This window comes from Lampris incognitus, chromosome 3 (assembly GCF_029633865.1).
Source record: "Lampris incognitus isolate fLamInc1 chromosome 3, fLamInc1.hap2, whole genome shotgun sequence".
NCBI lineage: Eukaryota > Metazoa > Chordata > Actinopteri > Lampriformes > Lampridae > Lampris > Lampris incognitus.
In genome coordinates, this window is record NC_079213.1 from 63,310,924 (window position 1) to 63,325,823 (window position 14,900).

General features: G+C 48.5%; 1 protein-coding gene across 2 annotated transcripts in view; it reads right to left on the reverse strand.

Moving 5' to 3' along the window:
• Positions 1-4,508: 4,508 nt before the first annotated feature.
• The window catches only part of LOC130110809 (guanine nucleotide-binding protein subunit alpha-11), a 53,830-nt gene continuing 43,438 nt past the window's right edge, over positions 4,509-14,900 (reverse strand). For both annotated transcript variants that reach the window (XM_056277992.1, XM_056277991.1), the window contains exons 6-7: positions 7,688-7,841; positions 4,509-5,076 (exon numbers count right to left, since the gene is read on the reverse strand). In XM_056277992.1, the coding sequence (XP_056133967.1) occupies positions 4,886-5,076; positions 7,688-7,841 (345 nt within the window). In that variant the 3' untranslated portion in view covers positions 4,509-4,885. The remainder of the gene's footprint in view (positions 5,077-7,687; positions 7,842-14,900) is intronic.

Sequence of the window (14,900 nt, forward strand, 5' to 3'; positions counted from 1 at the left end):
ACACCACAACACAGTTTATTTAACCTCATACCATTAAAAAAAAAAGTGTATTTGAGTGGTCCTAGATACAGGTGTTTAGATAATGTGTCGGCCTTTCCAAAGAAAAATAAAATTAAGATGCAAAGATCGCTTTAACATCATTGCGTCCATCCTTCTCCTCAGAATGGAACTCAAGCTAAAGCATTACCCATCAAAAGTACACGTGTACACACACACACACACGCACGCACACACACACGCACACACCTCAGAGTACCGACGAATATACTTTGAACATGCAAACTGCATGAGCGCAGGCAGTCCCAGTGCAGTGGGCCAGTTTCGGTGCGTCGACCCGGTACGAGAAGATGACACCGTCCGATCAGAGCTGGGGGCAGAAATAGTGGCGACCCGTTATGAGCTTCTGACGTGTTGACACGGGCTGAACTCATTCACTGAAAAGTCCACCCAAGTGATCCATCTCGGTACCTTCAGCTTGGTTAGTGTCTCAGTAAATACAGTTTAACAAAGGGCTGGGTTCGGAGCGGGAGTTGTGACGCAACACTGGGCTGGCGTGGCTACACGCCGGGGAGGATGACTATTCCAGAATGATCTTAGCATCTTTACTAGGAATGATTTACTCTGCCTGCTCCACCAAGAATGAACGCGACTGCTCTTGAAGCACAAACGGTACCGAACTGTCACCCGAAACCGGACCTAAGCAACCGTCCACAGGATCTCAACAGGCCCGGGTCTGCTGTTAACTACAATTACCAGCGGAGTATCCGTCTTAAAAGCCCTGCTGCGTTGGCTGTGAATTTGGCCTGACATGAAATCCACATTGTCCACAGTTAGTAGTGTAGAAAAACCGATCTAGCAGAATCAGGCGTTAAGAGTATCCGGGCCCTGCAGGTCTACGTAAAGCCCGGGCGATGCCTTCACCTCGCCTACACGGCCCCTGGCACCAGAAGCTCACCGGTAATGTTTGCCGTCCTCCGTCATCAGAAGGACATCATAAAAATGTCGACTTCACGGCAAGAGGGGGTGAAAGAGAAGGGGCGGGCGCCACCTACAGAAACCCAGGAGGTGGAAAGACCCCCGGCCCCCCATCTCTGGAGAAGTGGAAACTGCTCTGAGCCGGGTATTCACAGGAGAGAGAGAATGGGGTGCTCCTCTGAACAGCTTTTTAGCATCAGCTTGGAAGTTGATGAGAAGAACAAAAAAAAGCTGCCATATTAGTTGAAATTCTAAGTACCAAAGCAAACGACACCACCATCATCATCATCATCATCATCGTTTCTACCCAACCTTCAGGCAGAGCTCCAAACTCCCCACACCTTGACAACATTTTAAAAAGGTTTTCAATTAATCAGTTCATTCTGGCAAATGCCACCAGAGCACATCTCATCGGGTTTTTGGAGGAAGGTCTGCTGACTTGTGCTGCCTGAAGGATGACGTTCCGCTTGCACCCACGCCGCTGTACGGCGGTGTGGGACGTTACCAGCCTGTCCGATGGAGGAAGTAACGCACAGAAGCCGGTCTTCGGAGTCATGTGATGCATCCAAAAGAAAAGCTGCACAACAAGACCGCAGGCCGACATAGACCCCGACTCAACCAACACCAAGGCCAACAACACCGCCTTTAAAGTTTAGAAAACCTCGTGCCACTTCAATGAAAGAGAAATCGCAATACTTCCATCCATCCATCACCCAAACCATTTATCCTTCTTTCAGGGTCGTGGGGATGCTGGAGCCTATCCCAGCAGTCATTGGGCAGCAGGCGGGGAGACACCCTGGACAGGCCGCCAGGCCATTACAGGGCCCACACACACACCTAGGGGCAGTTTAGTTCGGCCGAGTCACCTGACTTACATGTCTTTGGACTGTGGGAGGAAACCGGAGCCCTCGGAGGAAACCCACGCAGACACGGGGAGAACATGCAAACTCCACACACAGAACGACCCCCCCAAAGGTTGGACTACCCCGGGGCTCGAACCCACAACCTTCTCACTGTGAGGTGACTGTGCTAACCACTGCGCCCCCCCGTGCCGCCCGCAATACTTCCATCCTTCACTAAAGTCCTTAAAGATGGTGAACACACTGTACTGAAGGAGGATGTTGTTCTCAGTAAAGCCAACAGGCTGCCATACACAGTGCACACACCAACACAAAAGCTGCTGGAAAACTCGACTGGCTGAACGTGGCTGAAAAAGCTGGGAAATAATTCCTTGTCGTCAACTCGGCATGCTTTGTAAAAACACGCTGCCCTTTTCCCTCCACAGCCAATAGAAAAAGCCCAGGCAAACTCGCCTTCATATTCCAGGAGAAGATATGCAGAGCAGGTTCGTCAAGTCGTTGGTAGGAAACCAATTTACTGTTTCTTCTGACCCGGCCCAACTCTCTCACCGTGAACCAACAGACGTCCTCTCGCATCCGACAGCCCTGCTTCTGAGCTGACGCAGACAGGCGGCAAGGCCAGAGGTGCACATGAGAGGATAATGTGTGAAATCAAGCAGCTCCAACACAAAACTCATGATGAGGAGGAGGATGGGTCCGAGCAGGGGCAGCTGGGACGCCCAAGTTGCACTACGGGACCTTGGGAGTTCCTTTCTGGGACATACATTTCTACCTCCAAAGAAGGACGGAGTAACCGATGGGAATTCTTTCAGGGACATCGGCATCTGCGAACGGCTGCATTTCCACCACGCTGGGCCTGCAGCCGCCGCCCTCTGCAGGACCCGCCTCCACCTCCCACCCCAAACCCCACTCCCGTTTCTGAGTCCATAGAGTCCTTTCGCTTTCTTTACGTTTCTTGTTAAGTAGCCCTTTGTGATGAGGAAAGTTGTGAAAACTCACCTGAATTACACCGTAAAGACAGTTGGCCAGCTGCTGAAGTGCTCTTCAGCGCTACGCCGGAAGCTCGAGCTTCCCAGGAGCTGTCAGGCAAGAGACAGGACACGGGATTGGAACCAACAAGCCGACATACATCCTTACGAATTACAAAAAAATGCAAGCGGCGCACGACACTAAATATTCAACCACCGATTATATCCGTTTGTTTTCGTGTTTCCTGTTTGCATAAAGCACGAGCCCGAAATGGAGAAAGTCGTCCATCATCAATCAGAACCGAACTGTAACAAGTGAATATACAAAGTATCATCGGAACGATAGAACACTCATCCATAAAACATGTTTGTTTGGTTTTTTTTTTTGTCGTTTTTTTTTTTTTTCCTTTAACATCAGTACAAAACCTCTTCCCATGTCCCGGTGGGAACCTCCTGTGACTGAGAGCAGGAAGAAAGTGTAACGTGTGTTATTCACTGTGTAGAGCTGATCCATAAATTAGACATACAAACCCCCCCCCCCAAAACAATAAACTCTCTGGCCATCTAATAGTTAATCAAATCTTCGTTGAATAAAATGGGGAAAAAAAAAAAGCTGGAGTCAGTCACGCAGAGTAGCGGTCTGGGCCTAGATGATGAAGACCCATTGTGAGAGACGTTAAGGGGCAGCATGAAAGCTCGAGCTCGACGTGAAACTATTGCTCTGTACCATCCTGCTCCATCACCCCCGTGTTGTGCTGGAAGCTTCGCGTCATCAGCTAAAAAGAAAACAAAACATTAAAGTACAAGAGTTATGATTCATCATGACCGCCCGACAGGAAAGAAAAAAAAAAAGAGAATGGCACAAAAAAATCGAGTCATGCCACAATTAGAGGACCAATATCTTCAAAATATCTGAACATTTAAATAACGTTGGCCTTGAAGTGATCACCCAGTTCCCAAACTGGTTTGGCTTATATGTGAACCACATCGGGGACTGACTGGATACTGGCAACTCGGTATATACAAGACGGAAACACTGGTTTGAGTTTGGCTAAATGATGAGAGTAATAAAGACAAGACGTATGAAAGGAAACAGCAGGGGACGCTGCCACACGGCGCTGTGTTGGTTTCCATGCTGTGCAGCGGCCCGAGGATGGGTCGCACGCAGACCTCCACAGTCCCCAGGAAGGTTCTGTTCTTTCGAATTGCTCGGTCTCCCGCCGTGAACGAAACTTTCGAGTGTTTAAACCTCCAGGAAGTGGTGGTGGTGGGCAGTAAAAATATCCTCGGCTAAACGCTGCTGATAATATTTTGATGAGCGCACAGTTGTATCGCTTAATAACCCCTCACTGTGTGAGCGGCACACGTGCTTCATTTACATTCTATGGAATGAGCAGACCCCCAGTGAGGGGCAGATGGGTCCAAGGAGAAAATTTGCTGAAGACACCTCAGTGTCACAGGACCGATGATCCACTTCCCCATTCTAAGTGGTGTGTACCACCCGGTGCAGACGGGCAGGTGTGGAGTGCTGTGCTGTAGTGTAGACCGTGCAAGGGGGCATACGAATGGAAGGGAAGGGCCATTTGTCCTCTGAAACTCACTCCGCCCACAAACCAAACCAGCAAAAACAAGACCCCACCTCACTCCCCCACACCAGCGCTAGTGCAGCCCCCCCCCCACCCCGTTTCTTTTTGGACAGGGGGAAATCAAGGGTCCGAGCCACGTCTGGATAAACCAACACAGGGACGAGGCCCCCGTCTGTCCCGGGACTGTGTCTAATGGGCTTTCAAGGCAAGGTGTGATTATCAATGACAGCGAATCTTAAAAGATGGGAAAACCAGGCACCAAGGACCACAGGGGTAAGATGGGGGTAGATTTAGTGTGATGAAGTATCAAACACTGCTCATCTCAGCGAGTCTTGCTTGTGTCTGACGCACAAGTGTGTGTGTGTGTGTGTGTATGTGTGTGTGTGTATGTGTGTGTGTGTGTGTGTGTGTATGTTGGGAGAAGTGCGTGCTGCTGTTCGTAGGGCTGCAGGTCTCTTCCCCCTCTCTTCTTCTCCATCACTTCACGTCATTCATGTTACACCAGGTTGTACTCTTTGAGGTTGAGCTGCAGGATGGTGTCTTTGACGGCTGCGAACACGAAGCGGATGTTCTCCGTGTCAGTGGCGCAGGTAAAATGGGAGTAGATGATCTTGTCGCTGTCCGGATTCAGATCCACAAACATCTTCAGGATAAACTCCCGTCCAGCCTGGGCATCCCGCTGGGGACCTTGGAGAGAGAGAGAGAAAAAAAGATGAACAATTTGTAGTTCTTCTTATATTGTAGTTTATTTTTTCCTAAATGTATCAGTGTATCAAACCATCCTGTCCTTGGGCGTACTTGGTCTATAATGGAATGCAGTTTAATGTTTTCACCACAAGGTGTCCCTCTCTAAACATAGACAGCTGTGTCATGTTTTGGAATAACGTTTCCATCCACCCATCCATTATCTGAGACACCCTGGACAGGCCACCACATGGCCGACACACACACACACACACACACACACACACACACACACACACACACACACACACACACACACACACACACACACACACACACACACATCTAGGGACAATTCAGTACGGTGATTCACCTGACCTACATGTCTTTGGACTGTGAGAGGAAATCCACACAGACACGGGGAGAACATGCAAACTCCACACACAGGATGACCCGGGACGACCCACCAAGGTTGGACTACCCCGGGGCTCGAACCAAGGACCTTCTTGCTGTGAGGCGACCGCACTAACCACTGCGCCACCGTGCCACCCATGGAATAACCTTTCCATTCTAGAGAAATAACAGCTAAGAAATAAGTACAGGGTAGAAAACTGACTTTCCCCTATCAACTCCGGCCCGGGGTTTCCAGATGTTGAAAAGTCCCTCGCACCATCACAGAACTCCTCGGCCAGTTTGATTTTTAGAATGGAGGAGCTATGACTGAACAGTGACTGACTTACCAATGAAGACAACCCTGCCAGTTTAGTTTTCCTCCATGAGTGGCCAAAGTCAGTTTCTTGCCATTTGTGCCAACAAGATAACTTAAAAAAAAAAGAAGAAAAAAAAGTGAGTCTGCGACCTGTGTGTGTAATGTTTATATATAAACTATAAGATTTTATATGTGATGGCGCAAATTCATGTTCGCAGCGGCCACACCCAGTACCGGTGTGGGAAGATGGTGCCGCGAAGTCACATTTGCGGCGGCCTTACCCAGTACCATCGATGTAGTGTCTTGGTCAACCTCTAAGTTTTTGCCTTCGTTTTATGCTTGGGAGAGCTTGGTCTGCTGCGTCCTGTGGGCCCCGGGACTGCGGCCTTGCCCGGAGCTGCACCCGAGGAGCTAACACCGGTGGCAGGCTAAGCTAAGCGGGGCAGGCTAAGCTAACTGCTAGCCCATGCAGACTGGAAGTTCCGATAACACCAAGGGCAGTCTGGCAGCGCCCTCACCTGGCGCTGACTAAGGTGCTGTTGATGTCGTCATGAGGAGTGCGGGGAGGTGTGTTGAGGGTGTCTGGCTGGGAGAGCTGGTGCTGGATTGGCTGGGAGAGCTTGGTCTGCTTCATCTGGTTGCCACAAGGACCACGGCCCCTGCCTGGAGCTGCGCCCGAGGAGGAAACACCGAGGGCGGTCTGACAGGACGCGAAGCGGGGCAGGCTAGGCTAACTGCTAGCCCATGCAGATCGGCGGTTCCGTCATCCAGGCTGGCGTTCAATCTCTTGGACAGTGATTTTTTTTTTTTGTTTAGTTTGGATAGGTTTGTTAGTTTGGATATGTGTGTTCTTGTAGTTCTTGTACACTTGGATGTGTTTTTGTGTTGTACTGCTGTGGGCTAGGGGAAACGGCATTTCGTTTCATTTCATGTGTGCAAGTACATGAGGTGAAATGACAGTGTTCCTGATTCCTGACACATATATACACACATAAACACATACATATATGTTTAATAAGACGGCCACACTTACACCTCAACTCTCGACCCTTTGTATGAAATGGTTTTGTAAACAGTACTGCCTGCTAGATGGGCAACTTCAATAGATTTATGATAGCGTCACTGAAGGTCGTCTGCGGTTACCGTCACTAAGTCACGTTTCTGTGTGTGAATTCGGGCCTCAAAGAATGCTCACTGCGGAGAATGACAGTGGTATTGTAGCATCATATCCTGTCTTTATGCATGCTCAATAATCCAGCTGAGAAAATCAAAGAAGGGGGTGTCCGGGTAGCGTAGCGGTCTATTCCACTGCCTACCAACACGGAGATCACAGCATCGACAATTGGCCGTGTCTGCGGGTGGGAAGCCGGATGTGGGTATGTGTCCTGGTCGCTGCACTAGTGCCTCCTCTGGTCAGTCAGGGCGCCTGTTCGGGGAGGAGGGGGAACTGGGAGGAATAGCGTGATTCTCCCATGCACTACGTTCCCCTGGCAACACTCCTGTCAGGTGAAAAGAAGCGGCTGGCGACTCCACATGTATCAAGAGGTAGTGGTAGTCTGCAGCCCTCCCTGGATCGGCAGAGGGGGTAGAGCAGCGACCAGGACAGCTCAAAGAGTGGGGCGGATTGGCCAAGTACAATTGGGGAGAAAAAGGGGACCCCCCCCACCCCAAAAAGGAGGAGAAAATCAAAGAAGGTTGAATCAGTTCATCTGGATACAATGTTTACTGACAGATACATTTCGCCACTCAACTAAGTGACCTCTTCAGTCTCGTTTAGACTGAAGGATGTGAAACGTATCTGTCGATAAACATTGTATCCAGATGAACTGATTCAACCTCCTGTGACATCATATCCTGTGTTTGGTACAACCTGTGACATGTGAATGAAAAAAGAAAAACCCTCACCGTCAAACTCTGGAAAGTAGTCGACCAGGTGAGAGAACATGATCTTCTCCTCCAGTAGGTCTTTCTTGTTGAGGAAGAGGATGACAGAGGAATTCTGGAACCAGGGATATGTGATGATGGTCCTGAACAACGCTTTACTCTCCTCCATACGGTTCTACGGTGGACAGGGAGAGACAAAAAAGAAAAAAAAGAAGAAAAAGAAAAATCCAAATTGATTTAATGAACAGAATCCCAGAGGGACGGAGACAAGACACAGGAAAGCAAGACATCTATTACAGATTAATAAACCGAGTGCCAAAAAATTATATCTCCATCCTGTGTTGTGAGTGCACTCGTTTTTAATACGCTGCAGATGATTGATAGTTTAGATCATTACTGATAAAAAAAATCTTAAAAGTGTAACAAGCCAGTAAAGTACTTATTAAAAATGATCATTATCTCCGCCAGGCAGTAACCTGGGGAGATAATGTGTTTGGTCACACGTACACATGTCTCTGTCTGCCTGCCATCTGCCTACCTACCTACCTACCTACCTGTCTGCCTGCCTGCCAGTCAGTCAGTCAGTCAGTCAGTCTGTCTGTGTGCGTCTGCCTGCCTGCCTGCCTGTCTACGTCTGCCTGTTTGTTTGTCTGTCTGCCTGCCTGCCTGCCTGTCCGCCTGCCTGCCTGTCTGTCTGTCCACGGCTAATCTCACAAACTCCTGGAAGTATCAGCCTAACCTTTTTTGTACACTGAAGGGTGTACGATGAAGAACCTCTCGTGGTTGCGGTGATTAACAACCTTCGAAAAACGTTTGTTCTGGCCAACGCCGCAGCCGGGATGTGAACCCAGGTCTCCCGCACCACGGGCGACTACGTTATCCAGTCGACTAAAGGGTCCGACCCGTTAGCAAACCGGCTAGCGACTCTACTCACTCATGATGGTTACAGTTCACGATAGAGTCGACGCTGACGATGCTCGTCGCCACAAGCGCAACAAGTCTTTTGCATGTAAGGGTGGAAACACAAGCCATCTTTCCAAACATCCAGCGGGAGTGCAGCAAATACAGGCAGAGAAATCAGGATTCCCCCTCTTTTCTAGAGATCCTTTTCCAGGACTTTTCCAGGACATTTTCAGTGATGCTCCAGCTGGTGTGACAGACAGGGACCGCGCCATACACTAATAGGGTCCTCTCTATGGAAGTCTGATTTAAAAGACATGCAGTCTGTGGCTACAACCTTTCTATGAAATCATCTCTTACATGTTTAGAAATGATCACAAATGGATCCTAGAGTAATGCAGGTGAGAAATATGGGAAATATTCCTTTTGGGGGCGCTCCGATAGATTGCCTAGTAGTTAATTCTAAGCTAAAGGAAAACAAGACTGTTGAAATGATTTTCCGGGACATTTCAGTTTTTCTCTCGTTTTCCATGTGTTTTCCATGACTGGAAAATTGGTCAGCTATTTTCCAGGTTTTCCAGGATGCGTGGGAACCCTGGAAGTGCAGTTTTCCACTGCCTAGCTTGTAGTTCATCTCTCGTTGGCCCATCCTCCTCAGGTATGCTATGTATGCTAGCAGCCTGGAGCCCACGCAGAGCTAACTAAATTACACACACGTGCTAATGATTAAAAGTAACACTCTGTCCAGACATGAGAAGATAAAGCAAAGTTACCTTATTCTTAACTTTTGTTTTTACTCTTAAAAAAACACAAACAAAAAGAATCGATCAGAGTACTGCTAAAGTACCGGACCGATAAGCAGTATTGGTAAGAGTAGCAGTACCACTAAAATCCTAACGATACCATCAGTAAATAAGGGCGTTGAAACTGTGATAGCCTGACCTCTGTCGTTTCATGTCAGACACGGTTGCTTTCTGTGAGAGTTCGTCTACGGGGCTGCACATCCACAGACTGACAGGCAAAACGCTTTTATTAGCTAGATTTGGGCAGCACGGTGGCGCAGTGGTCAGCGCTGTCGCCTCACAGCAAAAAGGTCCTGGGTTCAAACCCCGGGGTTGTCCAACATTGGGGGTCATCCCAGGTAGTCTTCTGTGTGGCATTTACATGTTCTCCCTGTGTCTGCGGTGGGTTTTCTCCGGGTGCTCCGATTTCCCCCACCACCAATAAGACATGGATGTTAGGGTTAATACTCCTGTCTGAACCCTGACCGAGGCATGGCAAAGCCAACTAGAGTTGGTGCCCGGAAGCTGCACGGCGGCTGCCCACTGCTGCTACCTACACAGCTAGGAGGGGTTAAATGCAGAGAGGAATTTCCCCACGGGGATCATTGAAGTATCTCAAAATGAAAAAATAAAAAAATGTTAGCTTGAGCACTGCATATTAGCTTTTTTTTTTCCTTCATATTTCCCGTTCAATCAAATTGGGTGCTGCACAAAACTTTTACAATGGCAGGAAAAACAGTTTTTTTTTTTTGGCCCATGTGTGCGAGTATTTTTCCTTCCCCCAGCAGGCGAAAGAAGGCGTGGTTTGTCGCCCAGTCTGAGCCCCGGAGAAGGAGTGATGCTAACTTGCCTTGTGGAGACCTGCACTACCGAGTGCAGTCCTCTAGTTACATCTGGGATGTTTTAAAATCTCACTGTAGTTGTGCTGATTCATGTTTTTTTCTGTGTATTTTTTTTGCATAAGCATTTCCTGCTTATGCAAAATATGTTGAGTCATGAGCACTTAACAGTTCTGTCCTTTGGATAGAATTTGCTTGTAAAAGCTAACACTTGGGGGCAGCACAGTGGCGCAGTGGTTAGCACGGTCGCCTCACAGCAAGAAGGTCCTGGGTTCGAGCCCCAGGGTAGTCCAACCTTGGGGGGGTTGTCCTCTGTGTGGAATTTGCATGTTCTCCCCGTGTCTGCGTGGGGTTCCTCCCACCGTCCAAAGACATGCAGGTCAGGTGAATCGGCTGTACTAAATTGTCCCTAGGTGTGAATATGTGTGTGTGTGTGTGTGTGTGTGGTGGTGGTGGTGGGGGTGGGGGCTGTGATGGTCTGGCAGCCTGTCCAGGGTGTCTCCCCGCCTGCCACCCAATGACTGCTGGGATAGGCTCCAGCATCCCCACGACCCCGAGCAGGATAAGCGGTTCAGATAATGGAGGGATGGGTTTTGTGTTTAATTAGGTAGAGGGAGGGGATGACAGGTTACCTGCTAACCTCATATCTACACCGCACAAGCAGCACGCCAGGTATGTAAACGACACGTGACGGGCGTACTGTCTACACTTGTTCCTTTTTAACCACTGAGTCAACTAACGGGAGAACACAATACATACTTGCTCCTTGAACTCGAGTAAAAGGTTGTGGTACCTGTAGACGTACCACAACATGCACCCCGTGTTAGTAGGCAACGGAACAGACTGCCACGCTACCTGGACGCCCCTGACCACAACTTTTTAATCACTGCAATGAAAAGCAAATACACGATATTGTGCTCATTTTTCGTACAAAGTGGGATTTAAAGGCAGCCCTGTTGGAGACAGTGCAGAAACTTGCTGTAATTTCAAATCTGGATTACTCAACAACGCTTTGTCACACAGAGGAACGACTAGTATCATCAGAAAGGGTAAGTTCCACTGTTTATTATCCATCCATCCATTATCTGAATCACTCATCCTGCTCAGAATCACAAGGATGCTGGAGCCTATCCCAGCACTGGGCAGCAGGTGGGGAGACACCCAGGACAGGCCGCCAGACCATCACAGGGTCCACACACACACACACACACACACACACACACACACACACACACACACACACACACACACACAAACAAACAGGGACAATTCAGTATGGCCGAGTCACCTGACCTATATGTCTTTGGACTGTGGGAGGAAACCGGAGCCCCCGGAGGAAACCCACGCAGACACAGGGAAAACATGCAAACTCAACACAGGGGACGGCCCGGGACGAGCCCCAAGGTTGGGCTACCCCAGGGCTCGAACGCAGGACCTTCTTGCTGTGAGGCGACAGTGCTAACCACTGCGCCACCGTGCTGCCCTGTGAAACATTTAACCAGCATATTTTATCAAATCTGGCCAAGTTGTTTCATCATCTTTCAATGTCTCACAGTTAATTCATAAATAAAACCAATTTCACATCGGTTGGTGAACCTCACCCGTGGCTGAGATCCAGAAATCGAACAGGAAATGACACGCGGTATGTTGTGACGCGATAGGGTCTTAGTGACTTATTCAAACGAGGAGCGGGAGTGTGAAAATGGGGGATGACATTAGTAAAGACGTTACTTTGCAGAAGTTTGATGTCTTCATAACATCATTACTTCGGTATATACAAACACGCGACTCATGGTTACAACACTGCGGTCCACTCGTCCTTGTGACAGGTGCTCCGCACCTATGCAACAACGAGTTCACGAGTCATTCAAACAACGGTAACGGGTGTGGCGCCGGATGCAGAGCTGCCTGCCGATTGTAACCGCGATTAAATTTGATGCAAATTCAAAGATATTTTCCTCGCCAACACCGTCGCAAAGACAAGCAACTGGCGTCGCTGGGTAGGCCACGTCACGCCGTTTCGTTTTGTATGCATGCCACCTCGCCGTGATGAATACCTCATGAGCCATTCGACTGAGAGGAAGGGATCTAAATTTGGACTTGGACTGCGTCTGCTGGGCTCTGAGGGTAAATATTTGGTAAACTTGCCTTTTCTTCTCTAGCTTGTGATATTTTTTAAATAATGAGAAAGAAATAATAGCCCCTGTGTAGCACCCAGACAGCAGCACTGATTAAAACAAGAGCGTTTCAGTTGTGCGAAAAGTAAAACTAAATGTACACGGCAGCCATTTTAACTGTTTGAGCCACCAAGATGCCCGTTTCTGCTCAAAAGGACCAGGAGTTCACGCCTACCTAAAACGACCATGGGCAGTCAAAATGACCGCCACGGTTTTAAACTCTATACCCTGTCAAGATAAATACCAAACTGAGATATTAAGGTATTACATACGTTAGTATGTCTGTTATGAAACTAACTGACACCAAAATTAAAATTTTAACAACTTTAATACTATTTTTCAAACAATTTAAAATGGCCGCTGTCCAACGCCTGTAAATACTGCAACGCCTCGGTGGTAGTCATGGTGCGTCTGTAACCAGACATGTTGGACATAATCAAAAATCAAGTTTAGACTGTTTCTCTGCACTGGAGGACGCTAGTGTGTTTCTAGGACACAGCAACGAACTTCACGAAGGAAATGACGCCACCAACACACGTCATAAATACTGACATGACGCGCACGGTGACGTGCAAATTACGAGCGGTCCGCTCATGGTCGTTTTAGGTACAGCTTATCATAACTTTTTTTTTGTGCAGTTGATCTAAAACTAATTTTACTGCAAATGTATGCAATTTTAGGAGCATTCAGGAAGCATTCAAGGAGCAGCAGGTCTGTATCTTAATTCCATCCATCCATTATCCAAACCGCTTATCCTACTCAGGGTCACAGGGATGCTGGAGCCTATCCTAGCAGTCATTGAGTGGCAGGCGGGGAGACACCCAGGACAGGCCACCAGTCCATCACAGGGCCGACACACGTTCATACCTAGGGACAATTTAGTACAGCCGATTCACCCAACCTGCATGTTTTTGGACTGTGAGAGGAAACCGGAGCACCCCAGGGCTACCCCAAGGCTTGAACCCAGGACCTTCTTGCTGTGAGGCGACCGCGCTAACCATTGTGCCACCATGCCATCTAAAACTGATCTAAAACTGATTTTAATGCAAATACATGCAATTTTAGGAGCATTCAGGGAGCAGCAGGTCTGTATCTTTTCTTTCCCCACAAAGTTATTAAACTTTGAAAATCCAAAACCGCCAAACTGACGGCCTCAGTTGGTCTGGTGTTGAAACAAAAGCTCAAGTTTACTCCAAATGATTACCTATGCATGGCTGAACAACTCCAGGTGTTCCAAGACAGCACCCACATGAGGACAGTTTTTGCCTCTATGCTTTTTGTGCAGTATTTGAGGGAGGGTATAATCGAGTTATGCCAAGGTACCCTGGCACGGTGCAAACGGGCCACTGTCATGAGAGTACTGCTAAGAGGTAGTCACATGAACAACACACACAACTGTTCAGCATTTCAATGAAAAAGCAAATGGAAGCAAATGAAATATTGTATCCAATTAGGCCCAAAATGTTTACGGCGTGGTATGTGCAATTAAAACGAGCATCTGGAGAGGCCTGATGGACTATAGTAGACGCGGTTGTCCGTGTATCTGAACTGATGTAAGGCAGACATGGTGACCCAAGCTGGCATCTGGGGTTGGTTTATGAATCCTTGCGGTCATATGACTAAGTCAGAAAGAGGGTTTGTTGTTGGGAGAGGAACAGAGTGCCTGCACAAGCTGATCACATTAGTAGCTATAATTCTATCTGTAAAGTCCAAAGGCACAGGGTAGCTTAACTGGACAAACAAAACTTTCAAATGAACCCTATAGAGGCCCTCTACATGCAAGTATGCTGTGAAAGTATAATCAACACAATCCATATGGACTACACAGACAAATGCTGTTATAAATCAGTGCTAGGGTTGCTATATGAGAATGTGAGTGCATGGCTGTTTCACGGTCTAAAAGGTGCTGGAGGTCTTATTAAAGTAAACATCCGTAATCAAAGTTGATCATATGGGATTACCCTATGACACACCCTCCCTCAACACCCACCCCACCATCCTCACTGCACAGCCAGGTGTCCTTGTAATGGATGTCCGGGTAGTGTAGCGGTCTACTCTGTTGCTTACCAACACGGGGATCGCCGGTTCAAAACCCCGTGTTACCGCCAGCTTGGTCAGGCATCCCTACAGACACAATTGGCCGTTATCTGCGGGCAGGAAGCCGGATGTGGGTAGGTGTCCTGGTCGGTCGGGGCGCCTGTTCAGGGGGAGGGGGAGTTGGGGGGAATGGCGTGATCCTCCTACGTGCTCGCCCCCCTGGCAAAACTCCTCACTGTCATGTTAAAAGAAGAGGCTGGCGACTCCACATGTATCGGAGGAGGCACGTGGTAGTCTGCAGACCTCCCCGGATCGGCAGAGGGGGTGGAGCAGAGACCAGGACAGCTCGGAAGAGTGGGGTAGTTGGCCAGATACAATCGGAGAGAAAAGGGGGGGGGGGGGTACATTGTCTCTTGCCATTCAGATCGTCGGCTCCAGTATGGTTTGTACACTATGAAATGTGACATCACTCCGTACCCCGGTGTAGCGTTATTATCCT